Source organism: Mesoplodon densirostris, chromosome 16, assembly GCF_025265405.1.
Source record: "Mesoplodon densirostris isolate mMesDen1 chromosome 16, mMesDen1 primary haplotype, whole genome shotgun sequence".
NCBI lineage: Eukaryota > Metazoa > Chordata > Mammalia > Artiodactyla > Ziphiidae > Mesoplodon > Mesoplodon densirostris.
This window is the reverse complement of record NC_082676.1, coordinates 10,142,031-10,165,212: the sequence shown is the minus strand read 5'-3', so window position 1 is coordinate 10,165,212 and position 23,182 is coordinate 10,142,031. Positions and strand designations below refer to the sequence as shown.

Here is a 23,182-nt window from a genome sequence, read left to right as displayed (position 1 = left end):
GATAATGAGAGGCCTGCGTACCGCGATGAAGAGTGACCCCCCGCTTGCCACAACTGGAGAAAGCCCTTGCACAGAAGTGAAGAACCAACATAGCCAAAAATAAATAAATAAACAAATGTGGGTTTAAAAAAAAATAAAAAAAAAAAACTGGAAATAATAACAGTGCTTTAAAAAAATAAAAATAAAAAAAAAAATAAAAAAAAAAATACTGTTCTGCGAAGGGTCCCGTAAGCTTCACAAAATTGCCAGGAGTCCACAGCAAGAACAAAGGTCAAGGGCTTCCCTGGGGGCGCAGTGGTTGAGAGTCCGCCTGCCGATGCAGGGGACGCGGGTTCGTGCCCCGGTCCGGGAAGATCCCACGTGCCGCGGAGCGGCTGGGCCCGTGAGCCATGGCCGCTGAGCCTGCGCGTCCGGAGCCTGTGCTCTGCAACGGGAGAGGCCACAGCAGTGAGAGGCCCGCGTACCGCAAAAAAAAAAAAAAAAAAAAAAAAAAAGTCAAGAAAGCCTTTCTGTGGCGCATTCCAGCCCGGTCGCTCCAGCAGGTCCCACAGGAGCAGAGCGGCCCCTGACTCCGGGGACACAGGGCTGAGCAGAGCGGGCTTCAGTGGCCACCGGGATGGACACTGTCATCACAGCCTCATCTACGCCCTCTCCAGGCTCTGGAAGAAAGTCATCAATGGAGTACTGTGGGCGCGTTCTAGCCAAGTTTCCAGCAAAAGTGTTTTCCTGTGCAACTGTTTAATCACAGAGGGAAAGAAAAAAATGCCTCAACTCACTTCATGATAGATTAATCCTGATATCAATACCAAGTGAAGAAATCTAGAGTGGGATAAAAATACAAACATTGGAAGTCACTCTCTTTTATGAGGCTAAATGCCAGAGAACCATCTTAAGTGCAGAACATTTGAAATTCAATCATCATTCTTGACGAAAAAACCCAAACCCAAACAAAACAAAACATGCCCCCAAATCAACTTCAGAAGGCTTGGAATAAAAAAAAAACTTCTTTAACATGATAAATGATCTCGAGAGAATTCTAAGGACTCGAACCACAAATGGTGGTTAAGAAAATAAATTTTAAAAAGGGAATTCCCTGGCAGTCCAGTGGTTAAGACTCAGTACTTTCACTGCCGAGAGCCCGGGGTTCAATCCCTGGTCAGGGAACTAAGATGCCATAAGCTGCGCAGCACAGCCCCTCCCCCACCCCCCAGAAAAAAAAAATCAAGATATTTCATTAGAGTAAGTGGTAAGATATGGATGGTTTACCTTCACCACTGCTCTTCAACTCTGACCCAGAGCACCAAGGCCAAGGCACTCCAAATCAAGTAGAAAGAGAGGAAAACTCACTCTTTGCATATGATAATCTACCTGGACAATTCAAAAGAATCAACTTGAACTATTAGAATAACTAAGACAGCAAGGGGCCTGGAGAGAACACACAAAATTCTTCTGAAACTAGTCCTGCTCCTTTCAGCACTCTATCCAGTTCCTACGCACCCCCCTCGCTCCCCCATCCTTAATCCCAGTTTCCTCCCCAAAGATAAGCACATCCCCACTTGGAAGGTGGGGACGCAGGGTGTGGTGATGATTGAATTAAGTGCCAGGTGATACATGATGCTCTGTGATTCACAGTCTTAATTTAGAACTTTCCAGCTAGCCGACTGAGGAAAATACAGTACTTGTTTCTTTTGGACTTTACTCCTTGTGGGCTTTTCATGTGAATATTGGCACTTCTATTTCTTAAGTGACTACTTGTTCAAATCCTTTTCCGTTTGAGTGATCTTTGATTTGCAGGCATCCTGTGTGTTCTGAAGATGAACTCTGCCCCATGTTGCAAATTTCTTGTAGGCCACTTGTCTTAACTCCTTAATGGCATCTGATTGTAAGTTTTAAGTTAGTCATATTTAATCTGCCTTCTTTGTGGTCTTTGCTAATTGTTTTTGCCTGTCTATCTCCCCCCATAAATTTGTCCTCCTATATTTGCTAGTAAGTCATATACTTTAATATTTAACTTATTTAGTATATTTGAAATTTGAATGGTAAATTTCCCTATTAAAAATGTCAATTATGGGGGCTTCCCTGGTGGCGCAGTGGTTGAGAGTCTGCCTGCCGATGCAGGGGACACAGGTTCGTGCCCCGGTCTGGGAAGATCCCACATGCCACGGAGCGGCTGGGCCCATGAGCCATGGCCGCTGAGCCTGCACGTCTGGAGCCTGTGCTCCTCAACGGGAGAGGCCACAACAGTGAGAGGCCCGCGTACCGCAAAACAAAACAAAACAAAAAATCCCATAAAAATGTCAATTATATATTTTTAAAAAGTCTGCGTAAACCAAAATACGCTAGTTGGCTTGAGAACAAGCACTTGTGGGACGATTGCACTGAAAACTGGGTGCTTTTCATGCTGCACCATTTTGACTTGAAAGAACTGAAAAACCATGATTATTTTCAGATTTGGTATTTGGCAGATGTTTTCTAAAATATGAACTAAGTGAGGCTGTCATGTCAAGCAACGTTACTGATGATACTGGGAGGTTAACTTTTGGATTCTAAAAGAAAAGTTCGGATTTTAGAACATATATCCCCATTAACCTGGGCCCGCAGCATCCTAGTTCTTAGATACTTCTGATGAGATTGGTAATATTAAATGTGATTTTCTCCTATGGTTACAATGAAATGGGTCAACGTTTAGAACAATTATAAAAGTTAGTAAAACCTACATTTTCCCAAATGTCCAGTGTATGACTGTCAAATCAAGCCTGGGAAGGAGCCATTCAAAGTGGAAAACAAACTAATGAATGGATTTTAACTTAAGAGTTTGAAAATTTTATGGATATGACTGCAAATTCTATACAGCAACTAGTCTTTAACAAACTATCATTTGTTGTATTTTGGTGTAGTATTATCTGAAAAGGTTATCAAAATACTCCTCCATTTCCAATTACATTATATGAGAGGCCAGATTTTCTTCATATCCTCCAAAGAACACATGGCAATAGACTGTATACTGGAATAGAGGGATGAGAATCCAGCTATTAAGACAGGGTTGCAAATGTGTATACAATGTTACTTATCACATTTTGTTTTGGAAAATAGTTACTTTTCATAGAAGTGTTTATATATAATGAGCTTACTGTTTTTTTTTTTTTTTAATTTTACTTATTTTTTTGGCCACGTGGTACAGCATGTGGAATCTTAGTTCCCTGACCAGGGATCAAACCCACGTCCCCTGCACTGGAAGCATGGAGTCTTAACCACTGGACCACCAGGGAACTCGTCCACTGTTATTTTTAAATGAATAATGTTTTAAAATTTTCGTTCTAACTTTTAATGCAGTAACTGTCGATAAAAAAAAACTCTGGGGATCTTCAGTTTTGAAGTGTAAAAGATCTCAAACAGTGGCTGGGAAATCAATGTTCTACCCATTTGGCAAAGGTCCTTAAGTGATCAGCCACACATATACTGCCATCCTTGCCTCCCACTAACAGCTGGGTCAGAGATGTCATTTGGTCTATATTAGTTCTTTTTCTTGGTAATAGAACCTTCTCTTTGTAGCTGGGCACCTGCCACACAGATTGAAGATTTCAAGCTCCCGGCCTTCATTTCCACAGCTAAGAGTGGCCATGTGACTTAAGTTCTGGCCAAATGGGTGTCAACTCAAATGATGTGTGTAACTTCTAGGATGTGCCTTTAAGGCGCAGTAAGCCATCTCAGACCACACCAATGAGAGCTACATCACTGGGATATCAAAGCAACAAAAGAAGAGCCCGAGTACCTGAAACCATGGGGCCTGGCCACCATGCTTGGACTGTCACAGGACCGAAATACTTTTTTTTTTTTTTTTTTTTCCTGCGGTACGCGGGCCTCTCACTGTTGTGGCCTCTCCCGTTGTGGAGCACAGGCTCCGGACGCGCAGGCTCAGCGGCCATGGCTCACGGGCCCAGCCGCTCCGCGGCATGTGGGATCTTCCCGGACCGGGGCACGAACCCATGTCCCCTGCATCGGCAGGCGGACTCTCAACCACTGCGCCACCAGGGAAGCCCAATACTTTGGTTTTATGCAAGCTTTAGTTGCTTACTCACTATTCCATGAGTCACAAGGGATACCACTTCTGGGTCATGCCCAGAGGGAAAGATGCTGTGAGCCCCCCAGGCCCCACTCCTATCTTCCACTGGGTAAGAGATTCAGAGAAATAGAGCAATTGCCTTGGATCCAGAGAAGCAGCTCAAGTGTACACCTGCCAGAGAAGCACAGGTCTGCCCTACATATGCATCCCTGACTCAGTGAACCCCACCAAGGACAGGGCCTTGCCTTATACGTTCTGTATCCCCGTCATGTTCTGTATCACCTCAATAAAACATTAATCCAGCCCCTGCCTAGCTCTCTAGGTCCACCTGGTACTGTTGACATTGGGGCCTGACAGTTCTTTGTAGGGCCTGTCCTGTGCACTGCAGGATTTCGGCAGCACCTCTGGCCCCCAGCCACTAGATGGCAGTAGCAGCGCCCCAATGGAGGATGGCTCAGTTATCCTCAGGGCAGAGTCACCCACTTTGAAGTTGCCTAGCCAGGCCACCCTGCTGCGAAGGAAGCGGGGGTCATCTCTGTTCAAATGGCTCCCACAGTCTGCATGGTCTTACCGACATCATCCTGGCAGCCTTGTCTTTCAAGGCTTCACTAGGAGGCCTTTCATGATCCACCCTTCCCAGGCAAAGTTGACCCTTTGTTCTCTAGTTTCATAGCACGATGCCCATTTCCAGTAGAGACTGGTTGTCCAGAAAGCTGTCTTTTTTTTTTTTTTTTTGGTGGTACGCGGGCCTCTCACCGTTGTGGCCTCTCCCGTTGCGGAGCACAGGCTCCGGACGCGCAGGCTCCGCGGCATGTGGGATCTTCCCGGACCAGGGGCACGAACCCGTGTCCCCTGCATCGGCAGGCGGGCTCTCAACCATTGCGCCACCAGGGAAGCCCCAGAAAGCTGCCTTCTTAACGATGGAGCTTCAGGGCTTTAGCTGGGCGCCTGATGGCCCTTCTTGAAGCCATTTTCCAGCCCCCTTCATGCCTGATGTGGCCACGACTAAGTTCTGCTCATTATCCCCCTAAGTCACAGGGGATGCTGCTTCTGGGGCATGACCTGAGGGGAGGCATGCTGTGAGCCCTTCCTCCTGCTTCTTTCTTCCACTGGTTGAGAGATTGAGTTCTAGAGCAGCTGCCTTGGACCAGGAGACGAAGCTGTATGTTTAGGCCGCCAGCTATTCCACCAGCTGTGGACTATTTACTTCTTAAATTGTACTTGAGAAATAAATCTGATTGTGTTTCAGTCACTTAGTTTGGCTTCTGAGAGCAAAGCCATCAGTATCCCAACTCACACAGGCTACTACAGAGTCTACACTGGAGACCAGAGGTTGGCGAAGTTTTTGTAAAGAACCAGAGTGTAATACATCTTAGGCTTTGTGCAGTCTCCGTCTCCAGCAACTACTCAATAACCCCACTGTAGGACCAGAAAAGTTATTTTTCATAAAATTGTTAATATGGAGCTTCCCTGGTGGTGCAGTGGTTGAAAGTCCCCCTGCCGATGCAGGGGACGCGGGTTCGTGCCCCGGTCCGGGAAGATCCCACATGCCGCAGAGCGGCTGGGCCCGTGACCCATGGCCGCTGAGCCTGCGCGTCCGGAGCCTGTGCTCCGCAACGGGAGAGCCACAACAGTGAGAGGCCCGCGTACCGCAAAAAAAAAAATTGTTAATATGTAATGGACTTACTGTTACATTATTGGTAACAAAGCAGCCACAGATAACAATTAGACAAGTGGGCATGACAACAGGCCGTACGCAGTGTGCAGAGCCTGGTTCGTGATCACGCGTTCCTTTGCTCCAGCACGTGTGGTTTCTCTGTATTCTTAGCAGCTGGTTGCTCCGAAGGCACCTCCGAGAAGCAACTTCACTGCTCTTATCTAGGGTTCCTATGGCCAAGGGGCCTCTGTGCCCCCCTCCCCTCCCTCTACCCACCTCCCCAACTTCACCTCACACCCATCCTGCTTCTGCTCCCTCCAAGCCTTTGCACCGCGGTTCCCTCTGCCTGGAACCCTTGTTTCTCCTCATCTGGTTACTCAGCCATCTTTCTGTTTTTCTCTTTTTTCTTTTTGCCATGCAGCACGCAGGATCTAAGTCCTGGATCAGGGATCGAACCCGTGCCCCCTGCAGTGGAAGCACAGAATCTTAACCACTGGACCGCCCGGCAAGTCCCTTAGCCACCTCTCATCATAGTTTAACCTGAGAGTCTCTTCCTCCAAAAAGCCCGTCATGACCAGCCTGGATCAAATCCCCTACGACAGTCCCGGTACTTTCCCCGTCGCCTGTTAGTTACCGTTATTGCCTTCATGAGTTTTTAGGTCCCAGACCCTCCCACTAGACTACGTTTCATGAGGCAGAGAGACTGTTTCTGTCCTGCTCGCCACTATACGCCCAGCACTTCGTTCATATCCACATCCTTGGGTTTTTTTCAACTTTCAAGTTTTGAACAAATGAATGGATACCCACCAGTGTGGATTCTTAGATGGCGGTCCAAATCTTTCATGCCATGAACGGTTTTGAAGTGGCAACCTAGAAAAGAAAAACAGGTTCCCTTCATATAGATAACCTCAAAGAGGAAAGCTACCAGGAATCTGAAATTCTGGCCAGTCACATGCTGAGTCAGTGAGCGAACTGATGCTGAGCTCCTGTGACCGAGCCCCGTACAGAGAAGGGGCTCAGTGCCTCGAGTTTACTCTTTACCTGGATAGCAGCAGTTGAAGGTCCTCTCCCCAAGGGTCGCTGTTTGCTCCTTTGACTCAGAGGGAAGAGCTGTGACAGGGGCTTTCTGGGTATCACTGCTGTCAGCGGAGGGACAGGTTGGTTTTGGCACATCATTATCTAGTTCTGAAGCTGAAAGTGAGACAATAATAAGTGTTACTTAATTTCTCAAATATGAGCACCACGGTAAGTCTTAGAGCAGGTTTGGCCTTATTTCACCTACCACCCTCCCCACAAACAAACAAAAACAAAAACAAAAACCCAAACATCACAAGTTAGAAGCCACGCACACTCTGGTCTTAACAATCCTCTTCCTCTTTACCAATTTCCAGGAAGTACAGGGGACAAAGGAACATGGTATCGTGACAGGGACCCAACTGCCAAGATCCAGACTGCAAAACTTTGCAGCAGCGCTTCTCGAACAACATGGGGAAGACCTGGTACATAGAATGATTTCCGATCCGTCAGACCAGTATTTTTTATAAAATAAAGACAAATTATGAGAAAAGTGGAATAAGACAATAAAAGCCCAAACATTATTAGATATGACAGAAAGGTGGATGTCAAGCTGTTTTTAAGTGCTTACTCTCCATTTCTGAATTTATGTTGATTCAACTCAGTAACAGGTCACAGACCACACTTCAAGTGCCACTGCTTTCCAGGACAAAATGCCACTGTTTCAACTTGAAAGATGGAGGAGGAGAAAGAAAAATCAGAGACTAAAAGATTTGAGATGGTCTGTAGTATCAGGACCTTTTTTTGATCCCGATTTAAACATACTGTAAAAGCCATTTAAGACCATGGGAAGTGCAAACACTAACTGAAAGTTTGATAAGGGAATTTTTTTTTAAAGGCGTGAAGATGAAATTAAAGTTTTAAAAATCATTCTAGTAGTTTACGGATGGCTATTTATCAATTGTATATGTCTGATGTGCTTCAAAATAATCCAGGGAGGGGAATGGCTGCACAGAAGAAATAAGATTGGCCAGTGTAACTAGTTGTTGAAACTGAGCATCTAGTCCACGAAGTTCATTGTATCATTCTCTCTGTTAGTAAGGCTAAGCTAGGTGAAACTGCTGTTTTTGTGGACCAAAATGATCAGATAATTTCATAGGGTTCAATTCTAATATGCAGGTTTAAAAATTTCTACAACAAAGCCTAAGTACTCCTAGAAGATTGTAAAGTGATTTCTCTCCAAATAGATTTAAGACCAAGGTAAAAAGAGGTGCTGTCAATATCTTAAGTCTTAAAAAATATATTAACTAGTTTATGAATTACAGGCCAGGGTCAGGGACCTTTGGCCCCAGTTATAGGAGGTGGATTCCATCTTTCTTGCTAGGTTTGTTAAGGTAAACCTTCTTACCATGAGAAGCTGTAGAACACGTTGACAAGGGCTTCAGTTCCAGGCATAGGGTTTGCTTAGCCACGTGCTAGCTGTGTGACTATTGGCAACTTAAGTAAACTGAGGCTCAGAAAGGTTATCTGTAAAAAGGTACCACTGACCTACCTCAGAGTTAAGAGATGAACAATGTAAATTCTTGATACAGCGCCCGGCCTCCACTGAGTCAATGCTATTACAGGGCTTCAGGTAAAGGACTGCAGCTATCACATCCAAGTAGCTGTGGTGCTTGAAGCCCCTTAACAGGGTCTGAACTGACCTAGTCCCGTAGCTTTCAACTGGGGGTCATTTTGCAATACCTGGGGATGTTTTTGATTGTCATGATCATGTGCACATGTGTGCGATAGTGGCACCTAGTGGGCAGAGGCCAGGGATGTTGCTAAACATCCTATGATGCACAGGACGGCCTCCACACCTACATCAGAATCACCTGAATTGCGGGTTAAATGTAGTTTCCAAAGCCTCATCCAGACTTAACTGGGGGTGGGCCCAGGAACCTGCATTTTTAAAGCACTCCAAGTGATATCCTCATACTACTCTTTAAGCCTTTGCTACTCAAAGGGTGGTCCTCAGAGCACTAACATCAGCATGACCTGAGAGCTTGTTAGAAATGCAGAACCTCAGGTCCCAGACCTACAGAATCTGCACTTTAACGAGATCCCCAGGTGATGCCTATGCTCATTAAAGTGGCAGAAGTATAACTCCAAGCCAGCACTACTCAAAAACCTGTGCATCACAATCACCTGGAGGGCTTGTTAAGGTACAGGTGGCTTGGGCTCCACCTCTGCAGTTCCTGACTCAGTAGGTCTGGAGTGGAGCTGGCAATTCTTCATTTCTAACAAGGTCCCAGCTGATGCTGTTGGTCTGGGGACCACATTTTGAGAATCTCTGCTCTTCGAGAAGAGATACTGGCTCGGAAGAGATGCTGCTCAAGGCCGCAGGGCTAGACGGTGTCAGCCAATTAGAACCCACACTTACCAGATCTGAAGTCCATCACTCTGCCCCTCAGAGGAAGACACAAAATCTTGCCTTGTTTAGCAATTCACATGTTAAAGAAAGCCATTAAACTATTGAGGGTTTTTAATCCCACAGAAACCAAGGAAGACTGAAAAGCTGAAATCTAAGTGAGAGGCTGTAAAGCACAATGATTTAGCAAACTGACTGGGAAGCCAGGTGATAAGCTCCAAATTCCAATTCTACCCTTTACTAGCTGTGTGACCCTGAGTAAGTTACTCAACTTCCCTGTTCCTCAGTTTCCACATCTGTAAAATAAGGATTATGGCCCCCATCTCACAGGTTTAGACAAAGATTAAGTTCTTTAATGTATATACGTAAAAGAACCTTATACATAAGTCAGCACTATATAAATGTTACTGGTTTTATTCACTGATGTATACACACGCGAGCCACCAGATTCTCAGAGAGTGGAAAACACACTGAGCAATCCAAGTTTGAAGACAGGTAGAAGGGAGATGGATGGGTTAAAGCTATCAGAAAACTGTGCCCAAGGCTATAAAGGGTCACTAAGGCAGACTATGGCAGAGGCATGCAGAGCCTCTAAAGGCGACTTCCTCCTTCAATTTTAAGCATCCAGGAAAGCAAGGAAGGTCAGAAGCCTACTCTCCTGAGAAAGGTACAGCTGGGGCAGAGGCCCTTCTAGTCTGAAAGATGGGGTTGGGGCCACATCTGACAGAACTCAGTTTAGCACAGCGGCCATTTTAACCCTCTGTTGATGTTCCTTTGGTAAGGTTGTTTTCCTGCCCCTCTTATGATTGAGGTGATTGAAGTCTACCAACTGACCTGCTCTGTTCTATCTCCTCCAAAAGCTAGGCGAGTTGCAAAGCCATGTGCAAATTAAGAGTGGCCCAACCTTAAAAAAAAAAAAAAAAAAAAAAAAGGCGGGCTTCTAGCTCAGCATCATAACAGACCTAAAACGCGTGGAGGGGGAACATCAGTTGCAAGGCTGCTTTTCCCCCCAGCGGCGGCTGGTGTTGAGGTGCCCTGGCACCAGCTCTGTGCTGCACAACACAGAGCACCCTCCCCAACCCCTCCAAACACAGGGCAAGGCTCCAGGAGGTGCCCTCCAAGTGCTGTCTGCAGGAAGAAAAAGCAGCCCATGGCACTCACTTTGAACAGCCCGGGTTTACTCAGGAATCGTCTTTTATAATCGCTTCCCCCAAAGACTCAACATCCTCAATACCTCCCCAATTCTTTTACAGAGGATCAGCAGAAGACTTGCTCCCACCCCAGGAACCCCACCCTAGGGTTAGGGTTAGGGTGGAACCCCACTCCGGTTCCACCTGCCTATCGCCACTCTAGACCTTGAGCACAAAGACAGGATATTTTGGTTATAGTCGTTCCATCCAGCCAAGTTTTAGGTTTTTTTTTTTTTTAAGAAACTTTATTCATTGGAATAGGTAATATAGCGTTAATAGGTATAATCCAAAAGTTACTGTGAGAAGTCTCCAACCCCACTCCCCAGCTACCCAGTTCCCTCCAAAGGCCACGTTAAGCATTTCTTGAAACATTTTGTTTAATTAGCTATTTATCTAAAGGGTTGGTTTTCTTTGGTTTTCTTTTTAGGACTGTATTTAAAACTAAAGCGTGATGCCAAACTATTATTTTAGGAGTGACTTTGTTAAGCTTCCGCTTTCCTCCACTACCTCCTTGGGAGCGTAGGGTCATCAAAGCCCACCAGACACACCTGCTGCTGGAAGTCTGGTCCTTCTGGCAGAAGAGACTAGATCCCCCTCTCCCTTTCCGAGCCAGGAAAATGCGCGGGAGGGAGAGAAGAGTTCTGCTAAAACTCCTCTCACTAGCCCCTTGCTAAGCAAAAGGCAGCAGCGACCCACGGGAGGGAGGGAAGGTGGAGGGCTGAGGGACCGTCAAGTGGGAACCTGCATTGTCTTACCTGAGTGCACGATAATCGGAAGGGGAAGCGCCTTAGAAACGCAGAGTCCCCCAAAGCGAAAGAGCGGCATGGACATATATACACTACCAAACGTAAGGTAGATAGCTAGTGGGAAGCAGCCGCATAGCACAGGGAGATCAGCTCGGTGCTTTGTGACCGCCTGGAGGGGTGGGATAGGGAGGGTGGGTGGGAGACGCAAGAGGGAGGAGATATGGGGATATATGTATATGTATAACTGATTCACTTTGTTATAAAGCAGAAACTAACACACCATTGTTAAGCAATTATACTCCAATAAAGATGTAAAAAAAAAAAAAAAGAAATGCAGAGTCCCCGACTCCACCCCACCCCTGAGATTACAGCAGCGCAGGGGGTGGTGGGAGCCTGAGAACTGAGCGAGTTCTCGAAGCTCCCCACCTGCAGGCTCTTCAGAAGCAGAAGTTCCAAGGCCCACCGGGTGAGAAGTACTGCCCCGCGGGCCTAGGGTAGTCCGGGGTCCCTAGGCTTCTCCCGGACCCCCTCTAGCCCGGCGGCAGCCGGGGTGAGACTGTTAAATCCCACCGTGGCACTGCCCTGCTCGCTCCCCGCCCCCAACATGGCTCCACTTCGCTTACAGTAGAAGTCAAAGTCCTTATCGGAGCCCGGGGCTCCCGTCACTTCTCAAAACCTCAGTCGGACGCGCCTCCAAGCTCCAGCCTCGCTGACGCCCGAGGCCTCTGCACTTGCTGTTCCCTCTGCCTGGAAGCTCTTCCCTCGGTCATCTCCACCGCTCGCTCACTTACAACCTCCAGAGTGTTCCTCGACGGTGCCCTCCACGGAGAGGCCTTCCCGGGACAACCCCCTCCCAGCTTGAGGTTTCCCCCGGCGCTCCGCGCGAACACACCTCACGCTCCGCCGCTTTATCTCATGTGCCATCTTTCTCGCCTCCACTGGGCCAGAAGCTCCAGGGGGGTCGGAATTCTATTCTCCTTGTTCGTTGCTGTGTCTCTCTCCAGCACCTAGCCCCAGGTCCCGGCAGAAGCTCAGACATTTTTCAGACACCCCCCACCACCACCCATCCCTCAGGAAAACGCCTGGGGCGCGGGTCTCGGAGCGCCCACCTTCCAGGCGCTCAGCTCCAGCCCAGCGCCAAGGAGGTCGGGCACCCGGGTGCCGGCGCACCCCGAAGACAGCCTCCAAAGAGGTCTCAGAGCATCCTTCCAACGTGTTCGGGAAATGAACCGTCATTTCATAGCGCTTGGGGGGAGGGGAGTGGATGCAGGAATCCCCTCGGGGAGCGACGTAATTTACCCGAGGAGGGGGGGGTATAATTTACAAAGGCGGGGTCAGCAAGGCCCGAGCCCCAGAACTCGGGTTGGAAGCTTCACCCACCCTTCCACGCCCGGTGGCCGGGACCTCGCACCCGCGCGGCTCTGGGGAACGTCCGAGAAACTGCCTCCAGCCCCCCGGGCCCGGGCCGGGCAGCACTACTCACCCGGCTCCCCCAGCACCTCCGGGGCCGCCTCGGCGAACTCCTGGCGCTCAGGCTGCGGCTCCTCGGAGCCGAGATGCTGGGGCCTGGCCTGCTTGCGCCGCGACATGGCGTGAGGACCAGGGCTCTGGCGAGTCCCTACGAGTGGCCAGCCTCACACAACCAATTCCCGGAGTTCGGAAATTACCACCCACCCACCCCTCGGCCGGAGCGCGCATGTCCCGGCAATTCTGCTCCTCAGCCGAGCAGGACGATTTATCAAGAGCCCTGACGGCTGATTGGCCCGGAGCCAAGACCTCGGGACTCCTGGGGAAGCGCGGTCCACACCCGGGAAGCCCGCACCGCCTGGGAAGCTCGTTAGAAATGCAGACTCTCGGGCTCCACCCCAGACCCGCTGAATCAGAATCTGCATTTTAACAAGCTCCCCAGGTGATTCGCATGCACATTTAAGTTTGAGAAACCGTATCTGCATTTTAACGAGATCCCCAGGTGATTTCGTTTGCCCATTAAAATTTTAGAAGCACGGCTCTCCTCCAATTTAATGTGCGCGCGAATCACTGGGGATCTCGTTAAAATGCAGATTCTGACTCAGTGGGTCTGGGGTGGGGCCTGAGCGTCTGTATTTCTAACGAGCTCCCAGGTGATGTCCTTGCGGCTGCTGCCGCAGAGGCCGCGCTTTTAGATTCTGGCTTAATTGGTCCGGACTGAAACCTGGGCATTGGTGTATATATATTTTAAAAAGCTTCCCCAGGTTATTCTGAAGGACAACCAAGGTTGAGAAGCACGACCTCCACTCGTGGCTGCATATTCGAATTTAAAATTTAAATGAGGCTCGTGCATCTCCAACAACAGGGTGAACTTACTGGTCCTGGAAGAGTTGGTTAAAAATGCAGATTCCGGAAGTTTTGGCTTCAGGCGGCGGAGCCCAGGCATCTGCATTTCCATGCAGCGTCTCTCCCCCGGCCCCCGGACTCTGGCGCCCGGGGTCTGAGACCACACGGAGGAAAGAGGCCTGGGGCCGACAGCGGCGTGGGCCCCGCCCAGCAGGCGGCTGAGGCGTGGTCCTCGGGGGGTTGAGCTAATTGGCGTTCGTGCTCAGACTGGCTGGGCCCTTGATGAGACCCGAGGGGACCCCTCCTTGCACCAGGTAAACGACATCCAACAGGGAGCAAGAAAGCCACCTACAAGCCCCAGATATTTACTTTCTTCCATTGGGGAGTTACTTAAGGCGGGGCTGTGCCGCAAGCTTGCCCGAACCTGAGAGTCACGTGGGGGCCTTGGTTAAAAAAGACCCGTGTTCAGCTCTGAATCCGTGGGGCGGGGACTGGGAATCCGTATTTCTAACATCGCCGCGGTGAGCTTTTCTGCCGTGGCTTGCTCCGGCCCTGTGGGGTTTCGCAGCGTCCTGTAATTCACCTTCTGTGAGGTTACCCTTGACAAACCCTAGGGGACTGTCTGCAAGAAGAGCATTTTTATATTTCTTTAAAAAGGAGCAGTTTTCCTCAAACTTCCCGTTGATTTTCAAGTTGTGAATTGATTGTAGGGATGTTTGTGTAAAGCCAGGTGAAGTCACTCGAGGTTAAATTTTCGAGATAAATTTTTAAAAAGCAACTTTTAACGTTTTCTTTGGGATGTGTGTATATGTGTCTAGGTACACATATATGTAAAGCCATTTCAAAACATACGTGTGTGCTTCTGTTTATCGTGTGACCTTTTGGAATGTCTCAGAAGGATCTCTAGGGGCCAATGGTTGCCTCTGGGGAAGTTGAAGAAGGAAATGCACCCAGCCGGGAGGTTGGGAGGCATCTGATACTGCTTTTTACTACTTGAGGTGTGTACCTGTGTTTGTATTTGCTATGGATAGAAATAATTTCTTCAGCTCAGGTGCACACAACTGGATTAACCAATCTTTGGTACAAGACCCGTTGTCATCCCTGATCTGTCGCTGACCTGTATTTGTCTGGTTGGTTGTTTGTTGCTTGGCTTATTAAGATATGATTAATACCAGGGAACTCACTGACCCAAGCTAGGACCTTAACCATAACCTGCCTTTCTCATATATTCCCCTTCCTCCCCTCCCCGAATTTAATAGCCACCCACCTAAACCCTTCATTCTTCATTCCTTTGTTTTTTTTTCTTAGCAAGTCTTTTTTGCACCTACATGTATTCCTTAAATTTTAATTTTTAAAGAACTTCATGAAAAGGGTATGTAATCTTCCAGTAATTACTCCTCCCCCGCATTTATTATATTGCTAAGATCATCCAAATTATCAGTTGTTCAACCAGTTTGACTGATGTGTAATATTCCATGGTGTGAAAATATCACAGTTGGTTCATCTGCCATCCTGTTGATGGGCACTTGGGTTGTTTCCCAGTCTTTGCCACGTGAATAATGCAGCTATGATCTTTCTAAAAAGTGTCAGTTTCTTAAATGAATGTATACATTGGTTGGATTGTAAGTGACTATGTAAGAACTGATGCCACAGTGGAGGCACCAATCTACACTTCCCCCAGCAAGGTAAGAGGTACCGTGGGGTCACATCCTTTACCACACTCCGTATTGTCAGATGTCTTAATTTTTGCCAATCAAACTGACATACAATGATATTTCACTACGGTTTTGATTTGCATTTTCCTTGAATATATTTCAACAAAAGGCAAAGTAAATTATCAATATTTTCTACAAATATAATGACAGCAACAGATTAAAACTTGCTTCCTTTTTTGAAGGCACTGTTTTAGTATTTTACAATACATCCATTCAACGTTATGGTCCTAAATTAAGTTTATTACCATGTTTGGTTTTAATGGCTTGATTTCAAGGGTTATCACTGAAAAACTGAAGAGAAAAAAAAAACCTCACAGGATATATAGAAAAAAACAAAGTATCATTGGCTATGCTTAAATCATGGTTCTCCCTTTTTAATCCCATTCACCAGTTACACAAATTGACTATTTTCTTTGAAATCCAGCTCGTAAATTTTCATTTCCCCTGATAATCAACCTGGGGCTTCTACAAATTAACCTGAAGAGGTTAACCTAAACTATATCTTTAACAACTGGATTTCAAACCCACTGCAGCTCTTTATTTGGAAGATGTTTAAACAGATTAGGAAATTCTGTTGCCAAATTTAAACACGCAGATAGAGGTCTTTCCAGGTGACAACTTTTCATTATTTTCAGCAACAAAATCACCTAACAAGGGAATCATGGCCAAACATGCATTTCAAATACTCACTCCATAGCATGTTTCTCTTGGAAAGCATTTTCTCATTCTTTATATGTATATCACCTGTATCCTGACTTTTTTTTTTTAATGGTTGTTAGGTAGTTCCCTTTCTTCAAAAAAAGTCAATAAATTTTCAACGCTTGTCCCTTTGTAAAAGAAAAACGGAGTATATTTGTAATTTTGATAACTTAAGTATTTTGTCAAGAGGTGAAGTGTACCTCTGAATTATAAGACGATTCTCCTGGTCATTCGACATCTTACAAAGCATTACAAAGATTCCAGAGGCAGTATCTTGTCCTTACGAAGCACAGGGACTGGGGCCAGCCTGGGTGAGAATCCTGGCTCTTTTACCATGTGACCTTGAGAAAGCTGCCTTGTGCCCCAGTTTTCTCTTCAATAAAATGGCAATGCTAATACAGCCAGGGTGGTTGTGAGGATGAATGAATACATATATATAAAGTACATGGAACAATGTCTACTACAGAGGCAGCACTCTCTAAACGTTAAGTTATTTGTGAGAGTAGGGTAAGAGTTACAGTTATCTGTAAAAATAGTTAATGCTCATCTAGAATTGGTGGTTCCGGGAATTCCCTGGTGGACCAGTGGTTAGGATTTGGCGCTTTCACTGCTGAGGGCCCGGGTTCGATCCCTGGTTGGGGAAACTAAGATCCCACAAGCTGTGTGGCGCAGCCAAAACAAAAAACAAAAAAACAGAAGAATTGGTGGTTCCAATGAACTTGGGACAGATATTCTGTTTTATGTGGGAATAAATTGGAAGCACACAAGCCTGTATTGACATTACTCAACCCTTCTGAGTTGCAGATTTCCATGCCTTTATACCAGTTTCTCTCTCTATACTAAACGAGTACTACAATATCATTTAATACTGGTCAAGTAATTGCTTTCTTTTTCAAGAGAAATAGATAAAAACATAATTGTCTCTCTGATTGTCCTGGGCTTCCCGTGGGGCTGAGCACACTGCTTGGGTCGTGTTCTCCTAAAGCTACCTCACTCGACTTCTGTCGTTACTACCTAGTATTTTCTGCTGTGGATACAGGAATGAATCAAGAAATGTTTATCCAGGTAAAACTGATGCCCCAGTGGGGCGTAAAGCTGGACAGGAGCAAATCTCATTTCTTCATCTGCCGAGAGTTCATGTATTTGTTCATCTGATGATAATTTGAGTCCAGACTGTTGCCTGACTCTGTTCCAGGTGCTGGGTATGGAGGGATAGGCAAGGCAAACAAGATCCAGCAGGGCAGTCAGAGAAGGAAGGAAAGACTGAGTACGCAGGTCATTTCAGACAGGGGTGGGGGCCACGGTCAAGGTGAAACGGGGTGGCGAGATGAAGAATGGTAGTAGGGGCGGTACCTGAGTTTCGCTAGAAGTGACCTTTGAGCTAAAACCTGAATATAATAGGCAGCCCTGGGAAGAACCAGGGAGAGAACGATCCAGGGAGAGAAAACCGTAACAGCAAAAGCCCCCAGGAGATCAGCTTTCGTGTGTTTGAAGCAAAGTAAGAAGATTCAGTGACTACCTGGTTTCTAGAGAAGAAAAATATGCCTGTAGAATTTGAAAAAAAAAGTCCAAGCTCACTTACGATTAAAGAAGTACAAGTTAAAAATACATTGAAGTACTGTTTTATATCCTGTCTGAATAGAAAAGGTAAACACAACCCCACACATATTAGTAAAAGTGAGAGTATGCTGTGATCCAGCTATTCCTCCTCAGAGTGTGCATGGGCATCACTGGGGACCTTGTTAAAATGCAGATTCTGACTCCAGTGCTTCTCAAACTTTAATGTGCAGAAGAATGACCTGGGGATCATGTCAAATGCAGATTCTGGGCAACAAACTTATAAGAGGCATTCAGCATCACTAACTATAAGGGAATGAATACTCACCATAAAGTCCTCCTTTTTTTCTCCTATCAGCTCAATAAAAATTAAGACTGCTGATAACATCTACTTTTACTAAGAGTGAAGGGAGATTAGTCTTCTAATGCATTGCTAGTGGGAGTGTGAATGGCTATAGCCACTTTGGAGGGCAATCTGGCAATCAATCTTTAGATATGCCCTCCCAATGGTTTATCTCTTCTTCTATAGAGAAATGCTTGCACATGTGCACAAGGGGACGAGTCCAGGGATGTTTGTTGCAACACTACTGTCATCGCAAACAACTTGAGAAACAACCTAAGTGTACAACAATAGGGGAATGGTTAGATTCAACTGTGGTTTAGCCATACCAGGCAGCAAATAAAAGTAATCAGCCAGTTTTATGTTTATAGGGATAGCTAGAGCTCCAGCTATACTGCATTGAAGAGGAAAAGTAAGTTCTACGTAGATATAAACACATATTCAAGTCCACATATGTTTTCAGTGGTGAAAATGAAAATCCAGAGGACAAAAGTCCTGGCAGGATGCACACTGGCTGAGTTAAGCAAGGTGGTGGCAGGGAGTAGATTCAGAGGGGAAGGATTGGAGAACCTAAAATTTCCACAGGTATGCGTAAGAGAACATTATCCTTAGTAACATTTTTTTAAAATAGGGAGTGTGTTCACCTACTACTTTATGGTTAAAACTTAATAATTAAAATTACTAAATTATGGTTCTATCATAAAATAGAATAAATTCTTTATGACTCTAAAAAGAATAATGTATTTCTCTGTGCACTGATGGAATATTTTCAAGATGTATTAGGTGAAGTATTCAAAGGACAGAAAAGAACACAAATAATGCTGTTGTGTGTATGTGTATATATGTATGTAAATACATATATGTAACAGCATCTCTCTATATAAAATTTAACATATATACATATACACACATACACACATAAACTTGTGAATGCAGAGGAGACCAGGTTGCTGGTAACATGAGTTATCTCTGGGGACAGGACAGCAGTATTTGTGATGCAGTTGTCTGAGTGACGGACATCTTGCCATATACCTTTTTACAGTCTTTTAAGTTTGAAAATTTAAAATTTGGCACACATACAAGAATGTATAAAACATAAACGTGCAATTTAAGGAATAACACCTGAGTAACCATCAGCACCGTAAGATACAGAACATTCCTAGTACTAAAGAAGCCCTTCACATATTCCTATCCATCAGCTTCTCCTTCCTTCTGCCACCTTCTTCCAGGATCGCTAATTTTGTGTAATAATTATTTTAAAATAGTTTTGTCCCCTAAATACGTTGCTTAGTGTTGCCACTTGTTGAACAGTATGACTAATTTTCCTTCACTTGCTCCTTTAAGCCTGTGAGAGTCAACACGTTGCTGCAGGCAGCTGTGGTTCATTCATTGTCACCCTGTGAATATATCACACTTCATCTATACCTTCATTGCCAGTGGGTGGTCTCCAATTTGTAATTATGAGCAACGTAGCTATGAACATTCTTGCACAGCTTTCCTGATTCACATGTGTAAGTTTCTCTAAGCCTAGAATCTGCATTTTAACAAGATCCCTTAGTGATTCTCATGCATGGTAAGTTTGAGAAATGCAGTGTGGGAGGAATGCCTGGATCAGAGCATATGCTTACATTCAAATTTCCTAGGAAATGCCAAACTCTATCCCAATGTGGCCATATTAATTTATATTCCCATCAGCATATATAACTTTAAAAAAAAAAGCTAGTTAAAAAGTCACTGGGGCACAGTCTTAGTTGAAAATGGAAATAACCATGATAGAGATCCTCAGTTCTTCCTTCTCTTTCCCTTCTCCTCCCCCACTGCAGCCCCTTCCCTTCATGGATTAAAATTTGAAATGATGAGATGAAATACTGGAAGAGGATATTGTATAAGCAACAATGTGGATCAGGACCTTTATAGTGAAAACAGCCTCCAATTCACCTGCTAACACCTACAGGTTTGGAAGTTCCTGAACTGTAGAGGAATGTTATCCAAGAATAGGAATTCTAAGCTTCTAGATGGGCAGCTGGGTGTGGCAGGCCTGAGCTGGTCAGTTGTCTTACCTACTCTTGAGAAAAATGAGTTTCCAGTCCTTTTCTGGTGACACTGAAATCTCCCAGATCAACTGTCATTTTCAGGTTCTTTTCGTGTTCCATATCTTACAGCATACAGTCTCCCTGACTGACATATTCTACCAGGGCTTGTTCCAGAACCATTCACTTGTTTACAAACATTAACTGGGTTCTATCTGGGTGTGAGGTATGATACTAACATCTAGGAATGCAACAGTAAGCCTTTAAGGAAGTCACAGGGTAATCAAGAGGAAAAATAAGTAAACAGACAGTTACAATACAGTGTGATAAAGACTCACACATACTGTATTAAAAAAAAAAAGAAAAAAAAGACTCACACAGTGGTCAGGCAAAGCTTCCTGCAAGAGGCAGATTCATAACCCCAGAGGTGTAGGAAGAGCAGGTCTTGGGCAGACAGAGAAATGAGGTGAAAAGGGTTCCAGGTAGAGGGAATAGCTTGTGCAAAGACCAGCTAGGGCACTTTTGAGGAACCTCGGTCTGGCTGGAGGTGGGCGGAGTGCTGGAGACAGGACATGGGTAGGCAGTAGATGCAAAGGCTTTGTATAGCAAGCAGGGTATAATTAAACCATTTCCTATTTCTCCTTTCCCCTCTCTCCCTTTTAAACTTGGACATATCCAGAGGCAGATCCTAGGCCTGGCTTGGGAAGGTTACTCAACCTCTCCTAACCTGAGACGCAACAACGGTGGTGGTAGTGATGACTATGACGATGACAATGAGAAGAATATTCACAGAGGCTCATCATGTGCTAAGTAGCTTTTAGAACATATTTTACATATATTATCTCACCAGAGTCCAGCTCTTCAGAGATGTGTGATTTTGAACAAGTCTCTAAACCTCCTCAAGCCTCAGTTTCCTCATCTGTAAGATGAGGATAATAATTCTACCTACCTCAAATGGTTTTTCTGAGTATTAAAATGGAAATATATGTAAAGGAATTGACAAATAGTAAAGAATCAAGTTTATTAGTTATTATTATTTATTATTGGCAGCCATCTACCTACTACCCTTACACTATAATAACTTTAAAAACTATTTAAAAATGTAATAACCATTATTCTATATTTTATTGAATACCTACATTGTGCCTGACTGGTTTGGGTGATTGATATACCCATCCTTTGGACCAGGATTTGGCAAACTATGGCCTGTGGACCAAATCTGGCCCACTTGCCTATTTCTGTAAATAAGGCTTTACTGGAACAGAGCATCATGCATTTATATGTTATCTATGGCTACGTTTGTGCTAGAACTACAGAACTGAGTAGCTACAACAGAGATGATAAACATTTACTATCAATTATTTCTGTTGAAACCAGCAACTCTTTCTGTTGCTTTATAGAATAAACTTGCTAACCCTTGCTTTTGGACTTATAACTTTGACCAAGGTCACGGGGTACTGTGATTGGCCAAGCATGGGATACGTGCCCTCCCCTCATGAAGGGGGTGTGTTAGCCCTATTTGAAGCATATAGGCTGAAAGAGGGGTGGAGTGGATCCCCAAGGAAAATCTGGAAAATGTGCAGAGAAGGAGGTAGTTAGCAGAGGGACCCGAGGCTCAGGGCCTTGGCAATGAATATTCATGGTTTTGTCTAAACATGCTACCCTCCTTCCTTTGGGGAACTCGTTCTGGTAGGGGTGCCACTTATGGAAAGCCACTGATGGCCAGATGAGTGGGCCACTAACCAGGATGGGCTCAGCCTAACCCACTGTATCTTCCTGACCACAGATGTGCTCTGGCACTGGGCACACCATTCCTGGTGTGTTTATGTACAAAAGCAGATACAGAAGGACTGCCCTCTGGATTTGCTGCATTGGGCTGATGTTAAGTTGGGGTTGCCAACTGTGACCATAACTTTCTAGCAAGTTTACAAAACCCACTTTAGGAGGAAAGAATAAGAACAAGCAAAGGCCAGCAGTGAGGAGCATGATCATGAAAAAAGAGGCTACACACGACCATCTCCCTGGTTTAGTTTTCAAGGTCCGGGGAGCAGCCCTGAACCCTGTGCTTCTTTCTTCGATTTTGGAAACTACCTAGTATCTGTCCAGGAAGTCTTCTTACTTCTGCTAGTTTTAGTGTGTTTTCTGTTCCTTGTAACCAACAGAGTGCTGGAAATATGTGGTCAAGATATAGAGAAAGGCCAGAGAGGAACTCCCCTCACCTAAAGTCAGGAGGAAGCAAAAACCCTACGGAAGTAGAAACCATGAGGTGTGTAAAAGATACAGAATAGAGGGCAAGGTGCCGAACAAAAGAAAGAAACCAACCAACCAACCAAATGTGGAATAGCTGAGTTTCATTTATAGCAGAGAAAATACCCAAGAATTCTCATAACTAATACATTTTAGTTCCAACTCTGATCTCCTGCACACCTGGTGGTCAAACGTTTATTGTTACATCATAATTTTTTTTTTTTTTTGGCCTTGCCATGCAGCATGCGGGATCTTAGTTCCCCGACCAGGAATTGAACCCATGCCCCCTGCAGTAGAAGCACAGAGTCCTAACCACTGGCCCACCAGGGATTCCAAATGTTTATTGTTTTGTGTTGCAGATACCTTCATACATTTCTGTTATTACCTGGGTCTTATAGGCATTTAAGCCCTGGTTTAAAAGTCCCTTTAGGAATGAACTAGTTTTGGACTTTCCTGGTGGCGCAGTGGTTAAGAGTCCACCTGCCAATGCAGGGGACATGGGTTCAAGCCCTGGTCCGGGAAGATCCCACATGCTGCCAAACAACTAAGCCCGTGCACCACAACTACTGAGCCTGCGCTCTAGAAACCACGAGCCACAACTACTGAGCCCATGTGCCACAACTACTGAAGCCCGTGCACATAGAGCCTGTGCTCCACAACAAGAGAAGCCTGCACACGGCAACGAAAAGTAGCCCCTGCTCGCCAAAACTAGAGAAAGCCCTTGCGCAGCAACGAAGACCCAATGCAGCCAAAAAAAAACTAGTTTCACATGAGGTGACATGGGATGATTTCTGAATTTTTGGCCCTGTGGGAGGAGAGCAGAACTACTCCACCCATTCAGGGTGCCTGGTTTATGGAAAAAGTGCCTGGTACAGAGTAGGTGCTTAATAAGCTTTATGAATGAATCCTGAATGAAAGATATATTGTTAAATGAAAGAAAAAAGAAAGAAAGGCAAATGACAAGTCGGTAAGTTGAGTAAGGGGCCGTTCAAAGGAAATCAGGAAAAAGAAGAAACAAAAACTATACATATAAGCATATGTAAACACGTGATTGCTTTTGGGGAAATTAGTTGGGGATCTGATGTGGAAAGGAGAATAATTTTTCATCATATACCATGTTGGAATGTTTGAATTTTTTCACTCTTTGCATGTATTAGTTTTTCAATTAAAAATATCATAATGAGATATATGATAAAGCAAA

At 45.3% G+C, this 23,182-nt stretch overlaps 1 protein-coding gene across 1 annotated transcript in view; it reads right to left on the bottom strand.

Annotated features, from left to right (window-relative positions):
* Positions 1-23,182, bottom strand: part of ZFP64 (ZFP64 zinc finger protein) — a 75,939-nt gene that overhangs the window by 10,751 nt on the left and 42,006 nt on the right. Inside the window, exons 6-7 of the mRNA XM_060078336.1 lie at positions 6,762-6,911; positions 6,528-6,590 (exon numbers count right to left, since the gene is read on the bottom strand). Coding sequence (XP_059934319.1) covers positions 6,528-6,590; positions 6,762-6,911 — 213 coding nt within the window. The remainder of the gene's footprint in view (positions 1-6,527; positions 6,591-6,761; positions 6,912-23,182) is intronic.